Here is a 16,285-nt window from a genome sequence, read left to right on the forward strand (position 1 = left end):
GTCTGGGGCACATCAGTCTTAAATGCTGGCACAATTGATGTAATGCCCAGGTAATGCTTTTCCAGAGGTTCTGAGGTGGGTCACGCAGGAGTTCAGGGACTGCCTTGGGGTGGCCCAGGTTCAGGCTGCTTTTATGTTCTGGTCTGTCATTTAAGATGCCCCCACCCCAGGGTGGGGAAAGCTGGTGGCTGAAGTGAAGGGTGGAGATGCCTCGTTTTGTCAGGACAGAGGGGAGGGCCTGGGCCCACAGGGCAGTGGCCTGGCCCTGGCAGGTTGCTTAAGCCAGGGTGGGGCAGCTTGCTCTCCATCCATTTCCTCCACCCAGCACTTACCTCCTCCTGGCTCCAAGTTGGCAGTTCCTGTCCTTGACTAGAAGTGACCACTCTTTAGGAACCTGCTGGTCTGTGTTGGATCCTCCATCCTGGCTCTATTTACATTCCCTGAAGCCCTCATAAAACATCATTGGGTTGAGACTCCTTTTCCCTTAGGAGCCAAATCCATACCCTTGCTTTGATGGGACCCTGGGAACTTTCAGGCAGCAAAGGAACCCTCTACTCCCCTCCCTGCAGGCTGCCACCACCCTAGTCTGTAAGATAGTCACTTTTGTGGCTGGCATGAGGGCGTAGGTGAAGGGAGGGTCAGAGATTTCTGGGGATGGTTTACCCCATCAGGTGATGAGAGTGACTTGTACCCAGGGCAGAGGGTCACTTAGAGCAGGACAGGTCTCTTCTGTGTCACAGTCATGACCCAGGTCAGCTGACTTGTCCTTGTGGTGGGTTTTGTGAATGCACAACTCATAGAGCAGGAAACGCACAGATGAACCTGTAGATGTTTATAGACTGTCCAAAGCACACTGGAGGACGAGCCCCTTGAGGACCACGTAACTCAGTGCCTGGCACACAGTGGACACTCAAAAGAGATATCTGTTGAATGAATTTGTGTGTGTGTGTGTGTGTGTGTGTTACTGGGGATTGAACCTCAGCCTTTTTTTTTTTTTTTTTTTTTGAGACAGGGGCTCACTAAGTTGAATTTACTTGCCATCTTCCTTCCTCAGCCTAAATAGCTGGGATTACAGGTGAAAACTACCACACCTGGCTTGAATCTTTGAATCATTGAGTTGAATAGATAAATTTCCCCTCCTTTGTTCTCCCTTCCCGCCCGCCACCTCCTCCACCCTCTCATTTGTGGCAAGCACTCTGTTTTTACACCTCTTTGTAATCCCTGGACTTTGCCTATGAAGAGCAATCTACATGATGGGAGGGTAAGCTGGGCATTACTACGTGGGGAAACTGAGGCCTGGGAGAGCCAGGAACTGTGCCCATGGTCACATAGTAAGAGGTAGATGAGGCATTTGAGGCTAGATTTGTGTGACCCCCAAGGCTGTGGTTGCCCTGCTTGGATTTCTGCCTCCCTCAAGGGGCTTCCAGGGGCTAGAGGTGTCCCTCAGTGGGAAAGCATGTGCTTAGCATCCAGGAGGCCCCGGCTTCCATGCCCAGGACACACACACAAAAAGGTGGTGGATGCTTCCAATCTAGCCAGGGAGGTAGAGCAGGTGCAGCAGGCAAAGTGCCCCACCAGGAGGCCCAGGATTACTCCACAGGAGAGTGGTTTACACACCCAGACAGAGGCTGTGGGAGGTGGGGCCAGGGAGGTGGCAGGGCAGAGGTGGCTGGACAGAGTACAGGAGGATGAGATGGGGACAGGGTAAGTGAGGAGGTGCTGAGGGCACTCCTCACGGAGGAACTCAGAGGAATGACTCACACCTGAGGCAGGCAGGTTACAGCTGTGCCCACAGGTGCGTTCCCCAGAGAGCCAAGTTGGGAGACAAGCCGGGGGTGCAGGAGGAGGCTCCCAGGGCCCAGAGTTCTCCAGGGTGAGGATTGCCAGGTATGACTCCGGGGAAACCATTGGCCAGATGGCTCCTCCTGCTTAAGCTGACACCTGAGGCTCCTTCTTGGCTGTCCTATCCTGATCCCTAGAGCTGGGATTGTAAATGGTTGGTAGAGGAGAAGGGGCAGGCAGAACCAGGGGTGGTTGTTCACAATGGTCCACCCCAGCCAGGTCAGCAGGAAAGGAGAGGCGCTGGTGACCCCCAGTCATGAGTCTCACTTCATCTTCTCCAGGCCACCCTGCACAAAGCAGGCTTATGGGGTATCTCAAGCAGGGAAGCTGCAGAGAAGGGACGACCGTGGGCCATGCCAAGCCAGCAAGTCGGCTGGCTTGGCTGTCCAGGAAGGGAGGACGGAAGGGTGGCCCTGGCTTGGGATTTGTGGGTGTCGAGACCGCATCTGCGCCAGCGTGGGAGCTGGGGTGGCGGAGGAGCCTGGAAGACCGCAGCAGACCGGCCAGCCCTCTCCCGCTCCAGGCCCGGGCTGGGGGGCTTGAGGGCCCTTTTTGTAGAAGGGGCACACGACCTGCCCGAGGGAGCTGTCTGCCGAGGGGGAGAGGGGTTGTCACTTGAACAGCACCGCTGCATTCAGGGGCGTTCGGGAGGATGCGGGCACCTCGGGAAGACGACGGCAGCCTTGAGGGGTCTCTGGGGAGAGTCTGCCTCCATCTCTCCAGCGGGGCGCGGGCCAGGTGGCAGCGCCTGGGCTCAGCGGCGCGGAGGCGGCGGCTTCCCGGGCCAGGGGCGGCGGCAGGGGCGGCCCCGGGATCACATGGGCGGAGGCAGGTCCCGGAGCCCCGGGCGGGCTCTCCCCAGAGTCGGGCGGACAGCGCGGCGGAGCGGCAGCGGGTCCTCGCCCTCCTTTCCTGACTGCCTCCTTCCCTCCCCTCCCCGGCCTGGCTGCCCTGGCCGACAGGTGAGCGGCAGCCAGGTGAGCGCGCGCCCACCTGCGCACCCTCCGCGGCCAGCGCCGGCTCGCCCCGGCCCGGCCCGGCCCGTCCTCAGCCCACAGCCCCTTTCCCTGCAGCCAGTCCTCGGCGTGCCCCCCACCCCGTGGCCTGTGCTCCACCTCCAGCCCCCTGCCCGCGGGGGTACTTTGGCCTTAGAGGGAAGAAAGCTCCAGAACTGGGAGAGCCGGGCCGACAGGCTGGGCTCCTCCCTGCGGCACCAACAGCGCGGACAGCCGGAGTCCACTGGCCGGCGCAAAGGTCTGGGAATCTCAGGGCATTTGCGAGCCACCAGCACCAGGCCTTGGGGACTGAGGGCCTGGGAACCTGGGGACTTGGGGAGGGATAGAGCCCACGATTGGGCAAAAGGGAAGCCAACTGATAGGGGAGGGGCAGACAGACTCGCCAGCCAGAGTATCCCCCTCCCCAGGGGCCCCATGTTCATGAGAGATCAGGCAGCCCTTGCAGGCTCTGGACCTCCCCAGGGGCAGCCTCAGGATGGGTGCTGGGCTGGGTGGTGCTCAGCCTGGCATTGCAGCTTCCTGCCAGGGTTGGCTCCTAGCTCCAGACCTAGAGACTCAGGAAATCCCACAAGGGCCTGGTCTGCAAGGACACTCCCTTGCCCAGCAGAGGGGGCAGTGGATGGGAGGCCTGTGGCCCCAGCTGGCAGGCAGCATCAGCCCTCTCTCCCTGCTGGCCAGTAGCAGGGGTGGGTGTGCCCCGCTCTGCAGATGAGCCTTGGCCTCCTTGCTGGGGCTGTTCAGAGGGCAGCAGGCCCCTGGGGGCGGTGGAAAGTGGATCTTGTCCATCTGAATCACATTGTCAGGGCCTGGGCAGGCAGCCAGGAGGTCCTTCTGAAGACCTGACCTGACCCAAGCCAGCCCCCAACCTGGTCAGATTTTTACATAGTCTGGTGGGGCCACCCCATTCTTTGCTGTCTCTCCTGTGCCAGAGCCTGGCTCTACCCAGGCCACCCTCCTGCCCTCCCCCAGAGTGGGGAGGAAGTACCTTGTGCTGTCGGTTTTGGGGACAGGAAGCAAGCACTTGAGGGACTAAGTGCTGATGGTGGAGGAGGGGACAGGGAGGAAATGCAGACATCTTCTACCACTTGCCAGTCACTGCCCACCCATTTTCCAGCAAGGCCCTGTGTGGCCTGGGGACAGCAGCCTCTTGGGAGCTCCTGGCCTGAAGACCTCGGAAGGGGGAACTCGGAGTCACAGTTTCCCAGGGTGGGGGGAAGTGAAACTTTGGGGTGAGGGAGGGACTTAGTCATTTCCTCTACCCACCCTACCCACCCCTAGCCCCTGACGTTCTGCTTGGGGACCTGTCACCCTCTTCTCCCTTTTGCTTCCAGTAGGTTGCGGGGAGTGAACCCCACTTTCCAGTCCTCTCTTCCTCAAGCATGGCACTGACAGTGGATGTGCTGGGGCCAGCACCCTGGGGCTTCCGCATCACCGGGGGCAGGGATTTCCACACGCCCATCAGGGTGACCAAGGTAAGGACTGGTTTGGGGAGATAAGGAGCTACCCCCCAGAGTTGCTCTGCCCTGTCTACCCGGGGCCCCACAAATGCCTCTCTTATTTTGTACTGGAGTCTGAGCCCTGCTGCTGGCAGTGTGGGCAGGGGAAGGCTGGCACTGTTGCCGTGGGGACTTGGGGCCACTTTAGGAACTAGCTTCTAGGGGGTGAAAGGGAGTGGGCCAAGGAGAGGGCTTGCCCTTTTCTCCTTGGTTACTAATCCTACACCTGCTGACAGTCATTTTGGGTGGTTATAGGACAAGAGGCCTCCTGAGCTCTTGACAGTCTCCTCTTGACCCAGGCCGGGAGCTTTCCCACAGAGGGCGGTGTGCAGGCCGCCACCTGCAAGGTGTGATTTGCACAGGCAGAGCTCTCTATCCAAAAGTATTTCCCAGCTCAGGTCCTGAAAGTCTGCCACCACACATTCCTGGGAGGCCTTGGTTTGAAGCCCCGGTGTGCTGAGTGGTGTGCTGAGCCTGAGAGGAGAGGGCTGCCACTGGAGCTTTTGGAGGGGATTAACTAACTGGTTAGCTGGACAGACAGTGAAGGGCACAGAGAGGGGTGTGGGTGTCAAAGCTTCATCCCAGCTTCTTCTGTGCTTCTTGAGCAGCAGAGGGGAGTCTCCTTCTGCTCCATCCCTCCCCCAAGTGCTCCATGGGCTCAGTGTGGGTACTGGAGACTCACCTGCTCCTTATCCCTGGCAGGTAACTGAACGGGGCAAGGCAGAGGCCGCTGACCTCCGGCCTGGCGACATTATCTTGGCCATTAATGGGGAGAGTGCAGAGGGCATGCTTCATGCTGAGGCGCAGAGCAAGATCCGTCAGAGTGCCTCACCCCTGAGACTACAGCTGGACAGGTGGGCCTCTCCACTTCCCCAGGCCTGTGGGCCTCCCCTGCCCCTCCGCAGGCCCACTGCCAGGCAGCTGCCTCACTCCACCTGGCCTTGCCGGTCTCCTTTGGCACATGTCTGAGAAGGCTCCAGGCCCACGGCAGAGGGAGAGGGAAGCTGGGTGGGCTGAAGGGTGTCCCTTTGGCCAGCTGGGAAAGGTGGGCGCCAGGCTGGGCGTGCAGCCACGGGCTGGGCAGGGTAAGCTGGCACCAGCTACCTGGAAGCCCGGGTTTGACAGGTTCCCGAGAGGGTGCAGGGTGCAGGGTGTGGGCATGAAGTGGATTGAAGAGGGGAAACTTCTAAGGAAGGTGTGTCCTACGGTCTCCAGGACCCCTGCCTATAAGAGGAGGTGCCTTTTATTCAGATCCAGGTGGAGGAAAGGAATTTGGGCCTCTTTTCTTATGGAACTCATGCATTCTTCCCCATCACCAATCTGGGCCCTTGCTGGGGAAGGACGATTCCTGGGCTTATGGGATTTTGAACCTGGAGGCCAGGGTTGTGGGGGAACAGGTGGCTTCCTGGGGTGGGACAGCACAGTGAGTCAGGGATCAGGAATGCTGGGAGATTCCACAGTCAGGAGAGCCCTCTGGGCAGGCCTGGAACCTGAGTCAGATACCTCCCTCCTCTCTGCCATCACTCCTCCTGCCAGGCCCTCTCTGCCTGCCCCCTCCTCACCCAAGGGCCCTGCCCTGAGGTGCTGCAGAAGCTGGCTCCCTTCATGCCACTCTGGGGAGTGGGACCCAGGGAAGGAGGGGGGAGAGTACCTTATGGCACCTGGGGATGGAATCAAAATCTACAGGAGGTGGCAGCTTGTGACGGAGGAGGGATGGAAGCTGCTGGACGCCATCATTCCCTCTCAGGTCCCTCTTGGGACCACGTACCCGGTCTCCAGCTCCACCCCAGGCAAGCCACAGCTCCAGGTCTCATGCTTCCTTGGCTGAACCCCCTCTTCACCCCTCCCACTGGCCTTCAGAAGCTCTGGGACAGGAAGCAGGGTCCCCATTCCTCACAAGGAGGCAGAGGTTCCTGCTGACTGACTTCTTCAGCAATGGCTAGAAGTCTGGGAACTGTGGAGCATGCAGTCATGGGGTGGCAGGGATGGGAAGTGGGGGCTCTCGTCACCTCCCATTTAGGGTCTCAGCTGGCCACACTGGTAGGGGCTTGGAAGAGGGTCCCTGGAGCAGGGAAGCCCTCTCGCTGGCTGCCACTGTTGGTGGAGAGAGGATCTGTTTGTTTTCTGATTCTCCAGGCCCTTCAGCTACCTGCCAGAGAGGGAGAGGAGGTCCACCCTTTCAGGGTGAATCCTAAAGAAGGGACCCTGAGGGACCTTTCAGAGGCATTCAGGCCACCAGTGGTGGGGGAAAGTGAGCATCTGGCCCTGTCACTGATGGGCTTGGGGACTTTCAGCTGTTCATTTTCTGTCTCTCAGCTTTAGTTTCTCCATGGGTTAAAACTTAAAGGATTGCCAGGCGCCGTGGCACAGGCCTGTAATCCCAACTGCTTGGGAGGCTGAGACAGGAGGATCGTGAGTTCAAACCTAGAGTCAGCAATTGAGTGAGGCCCTAAACAACCAGAGAGACCCTATCTCATCTCTAAATAAAATACAAAAAGGGCTGGGGAAGTGGTTCAGTGGTTCAGAGTGCCCCTGGGTTCAATCTCCGGTACCAACAAACAAACAAACTTAAAGGATTATTTCTGTGAATTCAGTCATCTTCCCCAGCATTGACCTACAAACTGATGTAGACCAGTGAAAAGGCTAGGTGGAGTGGGGAAAAAAGAAAAGGAGTGGGATCATGTAAGGAGTTTCTAATGGAATTGAATTTATTGAATATTTTGCTGAAATCACATCTTTTCTATATTTTGGAGCTGTTCTGTCCTTTTAAAAAACGATGGTGGTCGTTTGCTGGCAGCTGGAAGTTTGCTGGGGCCCCAGTCGTTGATGACATTGTTTGTTTTGAATTTGGCTAAGTCTACAGCTGACAACCTGATGTCCGAATGTCCTGGATGTTCTGCAAGTCTTGAGAACCAGATTCTGGGGACAGCATCGTCACAAGCTGTAGGGGGTTGGAGGCCAGGACTCCTGTGACACTGTTTTTCCTCTTGTTTCTTCAGGTCTGGGGCTGCCTCTCCTGGGCAGACCAACGGGGAGGGTTCCTTGGAAGTGCTGGCAACTCGCTTCCAGGTAAGCCAGAGCCATCGAACCAGGAGCCCTGTCACCTGACCACACCAGGGATGAGGCCTGAGGGAGCCGCTCTTCTCTCCACAGGGGTCTCTGAGGACACACCTTGACAGCCAGTCCTCCCTGAGGTCTGCCTACTCCAGCCCAGCCTCCCTCAGTCCCCGGCCAGGCAGCCCCTTCTCCACCCCGCCTCCCGCCAGCCCGCTGGCCCCGGCTGGAGAGGTAGTGACTGCCCACAGGTGAGTGCAGCTGGTGGGTAGGTACCCTGACCTCCTGGGCCACAGGACCTGGGCCAGGCCCCTCAGAGTTCAGTAGCTACATTTGGGGACCCTGAAGGCCCCTCCTCATCCCAGGGCAGGCTGCTCGGACCCCTGCGCCCACTCTCCATTCCTTCCTTTTCAGTTTCCAGAGTCTGACGCACTCACCGGGCCTTGCTGCTGCTGACCAACTCTCCTATGGGGGCCGCCCCGCAGGCCGACAGGTGAGAAGGCCAGGCGGAGGAGGAGCGCTTTCCTTTTCCCCCTGGCAGCCTAGGTGTCCCGGGGCTGCAGGCAGCTGGTGCCACCTGGGCAGCCTGTGGGGCCATCTCCTAGTGACAGAGGCTGTTGCTTCTGGTGGGCCACATGGAGTGCCTGAGACCTGCCTCCCCGTCCACCCCAGTCCTGCTGGCACCCCTCCTCCCTGCTCCCTGCTGGGCCACCCTCCCCCCCCTTCCTCTGGCTTCCCCTCCTCGGTGTGTTTCTCTTGGGCTGGGGCTGACATAGTTTTGCTGCTGTTGTTGGGATAAATCCCTTTGGCTCTGGCTGCATCTCTCGAACACATTCCTCCCCTCCCCAAGCCCCCAGCTCCCATCCCCCTCCTCCTTCCCGCTCTGCTCTTGGTCAGGTCAGCGTTGATGACCCCCTCGGGACTGTGGTTCTGCCCCAGGCTGCCCTTGGCTTGCTCTCTGTCTGCCTCCCTTCTTTGCTGGATTCCTCCTCCACCCAGGTCCCATGTCCCCTGGTGGCATTTCTCCTCCCCAAGGACGGGGGTGAGGGAGTGAGGCAGCAAGAGTCTTGGGCCACAGCTGCTGGGGGCAGCATGGGTGGGGGCATGTCCAGCCTTTAGGGTGAAGGGGATGAGGCCCAGCTGCTGAAATCTTACCTCCGGCTTGATTCTTCCTTCCAGAAAGCAGAGCCTGGGGGTGGGGGTGGGGCTGGGGCTGGGGAGGGCTCTAGGAACTGGGAGCTTTGGAGAAGGAATGGGAAGGGTCCTCTGGGGCTGCCCAATGGGGGTTCCTTGGTAACCAACCCTATGCCTGCCTCGTTGTCAGCCTGAGGCTACTATGGGAGTAGAGAGGTGCTCCAGGAAATCCCAGTCTTCAAAGAATTTAAGATGCAGTTGTCCAGATAAGACAAATATGCAGAGCAGTTTGGGAACAATTAAGCACTAGACAGTGTGGTATTAATTACAAAAGAAGGAGGTGTTCTGGAAGGGGAGATATAAATGTGGGCCCTGGTGGCCAGAAAAGGCTTCATTAGGAATTTTTCTGGTCACTGGAGGGAACACAGGATGGGCTTTATAGGATGATGGGCAATAGGCACTCTGGGAGAGGGGGACATGGGGGCCCAGGAGAGACCTGGTATGTTTGGGGGTGGGGGAATCTGAGTTTTTGTTCCAGACAAACTGGGAATGACCTTGGCTTAGGGTTGGAGGGCATGTCCCTCCTGACTGCTTTCTGTCTGATTCTCCTGGGGACTGTCATCTCTGTAGGACTCTGGTACTCATGGACAGGCCTTCCTGGTCTCCTTCCTTCATGTCCCCAGCCATGAGCAAGGAAGGCATGTGGGTGGCCTCGGGGAGTGAGTTTCAAACTAGCAGTACCTGGGAACTTGTTAGAAATGCACATTCTCAGTTCCAGTCTAGACCTGCTGAATGGGACATGGGTGTGTGTGGGACAGCGATCTGTACTTCAACAAGTCCCCATATTAAAGGGGAGCCCAGGGCTGGGGTGGCAGGGGGACCCCGATCAGTCTCACCTCTGTTGTAAATTCTGCCATAGACCCTCTTCCTCTCTTGGCCTCAGCCAGACTAGATGGTCTGAGTTCTCTTCTTTGACCCTGAGGACTCCTGTCACTCCTGTGACAAATATTCATGGAGCAGCTGCTTCATGTCAGGCACCCTCTGGGCTCTGAGGATGGTTTGTTGTAGAAAACCAGAAATTCCTATAACCCACAGACTTTGCCTCTGAGCAAGGAGTCACAGGGTCCCACAGCTTCCTCTCGAGTGTCATTGCACTTCAGTGTCTTCGAGGCTCAAAGTTTATGAGAAAGAAGCACATATGATCTGATTAATTTCCAAAATTTGTTGAACCACAGAATTTCTCCTGGCACCCCTCCCCTATCCCATACCTGCCACTCAAGTTCCCCAGAACTAGAGGGGCATTGGCTGCAGACGTGCTCTTAGGCAGGTGAGGAGGGAGAAACCTTCCTGGTCTTGGAGATAAAGGGTCATTCTGGGAAGGGAGGGGAGGAGGCAAGGCAGGCCCTCTCCAAATGAGAGTATTGGGCCCCCAGAAAGGGCTGGGAGTTGGAGGGTGTGGAGGTACCTTGACCTGGCCGTGGCTCCTGACTGGCTGGAGCTGTTGAGACTCTAGGGTGTAGGACACCATAGTCCTTCTGGAAACTGCAAATTGACCCCTGTGGGCAAGCACACGCCTTGGGGAGCCAATGCCAAGGCTCCCTCCCTCCCTCTGTCTGGGAATGAGGGCTTGGCTCCTGAGGGGACCTAGGCTGGATGTTAGCCCTTCATCTGCTATAGGCTGGTGCCCAATGGAGGGCATGTGCTGTTCTGTCTGGAGAGGTGATGTTATTGTTATTGTTTGTGGTGCTGGTGAGGGAACCCAAGGCTTTGAGAATACCAGGCAAGTGCTCTACCACCCAGTTAAACCACACTGAGACACTGTCCTTAAGGACCCCAGGCCCAGTTCTTCAATCAACCACACAGAGCTGGGCTGTATTTAGGCACTTGAGTGTGAAGTCCCAGTTCTGCTTCTGACACCCAGGTGGATTGAACCAGTTACTGTTCCCTCCTGACCCTCAGTCCCCTTACCTATAGAGCATTGTGGGTAAGAACCCTAGAAGCAGCTGGCCATGGTGGTAAATGCTGTAATTCCAGTTACTATGGAGGCCGAAGCAGGAGGATTGCAAGTTTGAATCCAGCCTCAGCAACTTAGCGAGAGAGACCCTCAGCAACTAAGCAAAACCCTGTCTTAAAATAAAATAAAAAGGGCTGAGAATGTGTAACTCAGTTGTAAAGTGCCCCCTGGGTTCAATTCCTAGTACAAAAAAGCAAACAGAAAGACCCAGGAGCAGGAATAGGAACTGCTGAAAGAAGACCAGTGGCTGAAGGTCTTGGGCTGTCTTTCTGAAGATTCTGAAGTTCTTCAGGCTTAAGGAAAGATTCGTGCCGTGCTGTTTTAAATTTTGACTTCATAATTCGTCCTTGACTTTGAGTAGTAAAGTGCGGGAACCTGGCTTGTCAGGATCTCTGCCCTGGGACCAGGTCTCCCTGGCCTGCTTGGTTATCTCCTCTTCATTAGCTGGTACCCCGTCTTCCACTTAGTGGCCTCTGGATGGGGTTGGCAAGGAAGGGGATAGAATGGGAGAGGATACTGAAGTGCTGGCCAGAAACCAGCCTCAAGGGTTGACAAGGAGGTTGAAGGTGAGGAAATTCTGGAGACTGGATGGATGGGTATCCCTGGGGCCAGGGTGTGGACTCCGAATGGGCTTGGCTCCTGAAGTTCTGTGGGGCAGGATCAGACCTCCCAGGGCAGATGCGCGAGGCCCAGGCAGCCCAGGGCCTGGCCCTCTCCTGAGAAGGAGCAGCAGGGCAGCGCAGCACAGCACAGCGCAGCGCAGCCTGTGTGGCAGGAGGCCTGCCCAGCCCTGTCCTGTCTCCTTGGCTCCACCCCTTTGTTTCCATGGCCTCACTGCAGAACGGCAGCTGGCTTCCTCTGCTTTTCTGTGGGATCAGAGCCCTAACAGGTAGCTTGACCTAACAGAGAGGGGTGTGCTGCCTAGAGGGGTGTCAGGATTTGGTTGCTTGGCATCTATCTCTGCCTCTTGCTCAGTCCCCTAGCAGAAGCCACATGCCTCAGTAGCTGGGCACTGGCCTCCCTTGGGTGCTGGAACCCAGCAGCCCTGGTGCCCTGGCCCTGAGGGTGGGGCAGAGTGCCTGTTGCTTGCAAGGGTCCTGCTGCTCTGTGGGGACCGGGCGCCCCCTGATGTTGGTCCGGGGAGCAGCATCTGGCAGCGCCCCTGGGCGCGTCGGCCAGGGCCCGGCGCTGACTCCTCCCGCTGCTCTCCTCCCACAGGCTGGTCTCCGTGCTGGCGACTCGGCTGTGCGGGTGCTGCCGCCTTCTCCGGACCCCCGGTCCTCAAGCCCCAGGTTCAGGTACCAGCAGACCTTGTAGGGTGGGATGGGCACCTGGAGGACCTGAGAAGGACAGGTGGGAAACTGGGATGGGGTCCCCGCCCCCCAAAGCCTGGTGGGCTCTCCTCCAGTTCCCAGAACACCCTCCCCCATGCTCTTCTGACCGGAGGGTGGTCTGAACACCCCGGCCTGGGACCCTCATTCCTGGCTGCCCTACCCTGCAGTGTGGACTCGGAGGCAGGGAGCTGCCTCCTGGAAGAGGACTCGGAAGTGTTCAAGATGCTGCAGGAAAACCGTGAATCCCGGGTGGCCCCGAGGCAGTCCAGCTCCTTTAGGCTCCTGCAGGAAGCTCTGGAGGCTGAGGAGAGAGGTGAGGCCGCAGGGCTCCGTGGGAAGGTGAGGCCCTGGGCCTCTGGGGATCCGACTTCACAGGCGAAGGAAGTGGTGTTTCTTAAGTGTCTATTAAGTGCTCATCGCAGGACTGGGGGCAGGGGAGCACATGCCAAGCCACAGTCCCTGTCCTTAAAGAGCTCACAATCATCTCAGAGTTACCAAGTATGCACACAGAAGGTGGCAGGCTGTGCTGGCTGGGACCAGGAAAGTGCCAAGGGAGTGGGCAGTTGGGCACTGGGGCCTGAGTCTCTATGAGAGCTTCTTGGAGGAAGAGGGATTCAGCTTGGCCCTGAAAGGAGACCAAGATTTCAATCAACAGCCTTAAGAAGGTGGCCTGGGGACACTGGAATGTGGAGGCCTACAGCCAGAGGGCTGATGGGCGTGGCACCAGAGAATAGCCTGGCCTGGCAGCAGGGAGGAAGGTCCCTGTGATGAGGGCCTCTGGAGCTAGGCTGAGGAGCACTCTAACCAGGAGAGTCAGGGAGGTCCCCTTGCCTGGTGAGGTGCCACCAGGAGCAAACAGGACCAGGACCCTGTGGGCTCCATCCAGCCTTTTGTTATTCATTTGATGAACACTGATGTGTACGATGTGACCCTCTGCTCCTGAACAGCTCTTTGTATTGGGCAAACAGGCCTGACCAGCGGATGCTGTAGGATCAGTGTTTCAGGCGGTCAGGAGGAATGCACTTCGGAATAGCAGAGACAGAGAGAGACTGCCTCATCCAAGGGGAGAGAGGAAGAGAGAGATGATAGAACAGGCAGGAGAGGATTTGGAGGTGCAGAATGACCAGTCCCTGGTGGCTGGTTCCAGCTCTGATGTGTAGCTCCTAGGAGTGTTTACAGATACCTGGAGGCTGCGTGAGAGTTGGAGCAGTTTTTTTCTTCTTTTAATGTTGTGGTGTTGGAGATGGAACTCGGGGTCTCATACACGCTGGGCAAGTGCTCTGCCACAGCCCAGCCCGGAGCAAATCACAGCAGTTTCACTAAATACAGCTGCTGCTGTAGGTGGTGAACTCTCAAATTTCTGTCTCTCCCCACTCCCAGGTGGGACGCCTGCCTTCCTGCCCAGCTCACTGAGCCCTCAGACATCCCTGTCCCCCTCCCGGGCTCTGGCCACCCCACCCAAGCTCCACACCTGTGAGAAGTGCAGCACCAGCATTGCGTGAGTGTGGGAGGGCCATGGAGGTGGGGTGCAGCCTGGGGGGCCGGGCAGGGGTGCCCTCAGGCAGGGCTGGGCAACAGTCAAGGACTCTGAAGGGAAGCCTTGGCTGTGGTCTCCGTGGCTTCGAGTCAGACTGTCTGCAGTCTTCTCACAATGAAGACCTGCGCTGGCTTCTTCCTAAGCACCTCCTTTTCTCCTCCTCTTTTCCTCCTCCCCATTTCCTCCTTTCTCCCTGGAGGAATGAGAAATGCTACCGCTTTGGGTTTCCTCTTCCATAATTTCCAAATTTCTGCTAGGCACAGTGGTACATGCCTGTAATCCCAGCTACTAGGAAGACTGAGGAAGGAGGTTTGCAAGTTGGAGGCCAACTTCAGCAACTTGATGAGACCCTGTCGCAAAATAAAAAAATTAAAAGGGCTGGGTATAGAGCTTAGTGGTAATGAAGGGCTCCTGGGTTCAATCCCAAGTCCAAAAAATAAAAATAAAAAAATCTAAGCTTCTGATTTGCCCCAGGTCTCGACTCTGGCTCCTTGGGATACGTGACCTTATGCCTGACCCTGTCTCCATCCATCCTGTCCCTGTCCTGACGATTCTCCTTACCCTGCAGGAACCAGGCAGTGCGCATCCAGGAGGGGCGCTATCGCCATCCCAGCTGCTACACCTGCGCAGACTGTGGGCTGAACTTGAAGATGCGAGGCCACTTTTGGGTGGGCGACGAGCTGTACTGTGAGAAGCATGCCCGCCAGCGCTACGCGGCGCCCACCACCCTGAGCTCTCGGGCCTGAACCCTGCGGTGCTTAGCCCAGCTCCACTTATTACGTTTCTGGACATGGCTGTGCCCAGAGCAAGTTGGCAGGGATGAGGTGATGGTGGGTGGTGGCTTTTAAATGAACTAATTTGGGGGGCCCAAGCCCCCTTTGTCCTCGCTGGGTGAGGTCAAGGGCTGGGACTCGATTCGGACTATGGGCACTAAGGGCAGCCCCACCCTCCCTGGCCTTCCCCCTGCAGGACGGGTCCTGTGCCACGGGCTGAAGCGGCCACTGCGTTTGATGCATTTGTGCACAGGGTGGGGCACAGTGTCTAGGACAGGGGTGGGTCAGAGGCTGACGGTATTCACTGTGCAGAGTTTTGACATATGAGCTCTATAAATATATAAACACGGACAAACGCAGATGCCCTTTTTTTCCCCCCTGCCCTTGGGTAGGAGCTGCTCCTTGATACTGGGTAGACAGTGTGTATTTACCTCTGTGTTCCCATTCCCCCTCTGCCCACCCCACTGCCAGGGTGCAGGATGAGGTGGGATGATGGAGGGGAAAGAGGGTTGCCTCTGTAGGTGGGGTGGGCACTTCCTTAACCCTTTTGTAGAGATGCTTGTTTTCTGGGGATGATCCCTTATACTAGGGAGGGAATGAGTTTCTTACTGGGGGCCTGGAGACGGGCAGGGATGCTAGGGGACAGGAACAGAGGACCAGAGAGGTGGAGGAAGATTTCTTGGTGAGGCAGCTTCGTGCTCAGCTGGAGCTGGGCTAGGCTAGGTCTCTCTGTGGTCCTTACTCTACTTGGTGTGGAGCCGCTAATCCATCTGAGCTGGGTGGGCAGAAGATGGGGGATGTAGAGGGACATGCCTGAGGCTGCCTGCCCCATTCAGAACAAAATCACCATCAATAACCTTGGACTGGTGCTGTAGGTTAGCCTTGCCTGGGAGGGAAGATCCGAGCCTCACCCTGAGAGATTGCCACTAACTGCCTGTGGACAAGCTGCCACTTCTTTCCAGCAGATGGCTGGCTTCATTTTTTTTTTTTTTTTTTTGTACCAGGGATTGTACTCAAGGACACTTAACCACTGAGTCACATCTCCAGCTTTGCCATTGCTGAGGCTGGCTTTGACTTGCGATCCTCCTGCCTCAGCCTCCCAAATTGTTGGGGTTACAGGTGTGTGCCATCACCCCTGGACCCAACCATTTTTTGTATATTTAGAGACAGGGTCTTACTAAGTTGCTTAGGACCTTGCAAGTCACTGAAGCTGGCCTTCAAACTTGTGATCCTCCTGCCTCAGCCTTCTGAGCCACTAGGATTAGAGGTGTGTACCACACACCTAGCTGGCTTCATTAATTTTTTGGGGAAAAAAGCAATTGTCACAGATAGTTCTAGGTGTGCTTTCCCTGGATGGGGGTGCATTTGAGAGGGCTTGGGGAGCAGAAGTCTCCTGCAAGATTCACCAACCATCTATAGTCCCAATCCTGGAGGACATTTCAGAAAGTTCTGTGGGGGCTGCTGGGTGCTCCAGAGCCAGCCTGCCCCCACTCAGCCAGAGATGGGCAGCAGCCTCAGATTTATTTTCACAGAGCAGATCAAAGGTGGCTTCAGAGTGTGTGGGCTCTGATGGCAGCCTTGTGCTATCTGGCTCTTTGGGGAAGGGATCTTGGTGGAGACGGTGTTGCCTCTTTGGGCACCTGTGCATGTAATTTACACGTTGATATAATCGTCTCACCTTTTGCCTGGATGGCTGCCGCAGACAGGCCTTTGTTTTTATAGAAAAGATAAAGACTGGCTGCCCGGCCCAGGAGTCTTGTCTGATGGGAAATGGGGCGGACTCTTTGATGCCACCTAGTGTCCAGTGCAACCCGTGGTAAGGGAGAATGCTCACGAAAGGGGAATTCTGCTTGCTGGTAAATGCTGACTTGGGCTCTCAGCACAGTGAGAGTATGAACAGAGACACATTTCTTGTTTTCCTGGAGATGATGGCCAAGAGGCAGCAATCGAGCTGCCATGAAGAAACACGTGGTAGTGAGTGCTAAGGGCTCTCTTGCTAAGTTCAAAGAGGCAGCTGTGGGTGTGACCAGCTCTTGGGTATTGGGCAGGTGGAGGAGAGGTTGGGGTGACTGTGAGTTGAATGCT

At 57.0% G+C, this 16,285-nt stretch overlaps 1 protein-coding gene across 1 annotated transcript; it reads left to right on the top strand.

Moving 5' to 3' along the window:
- The first annotated feature begins 2,477 nt into the window (after positions 1–2,477).
- PDLIM2 (PDZ and LIM domain 2) lies at positions 2,478–14,544 on the top strand. Its single transcript, XM_081269409.1, has 10 exons — positions 2,478–2,819; positions 4,193–4,330; positions 5,057–5,208; positions 7,354–7,423; positions 7,508–7,659; positions 7,823–7,901; positions 11,775–11,854; positions 12,058–12,203; positions 13,271–13,388; positions 13,996–14,544. The coding sequence occupies exons 1-10, from the start codon at positions 2,661–2,663 to the stop codon at positions 14,171–14,173; spliced, it is 1,272 nt and encodes a 423-aa protein (XP_081125535.1). The 5' UTR covers positions 2,478–2,660; the 3' UTR covers positions 14,174–14,544.
- The last annotated feature ends 1,741 nt before the right edge of the window (positions 14,545–16,285 follow it).

Source organism: Spermophilus citellus (genome assembly GCF_964194105.1).
Source record: "Spermophilus citellus genome assembly, chromosome: 16".
NCBI lineage: Eukaryota > Metazoa > Chordata > Mammalia > Rodentia > Sciuridae > Spermophilus > Spermophilus citellus.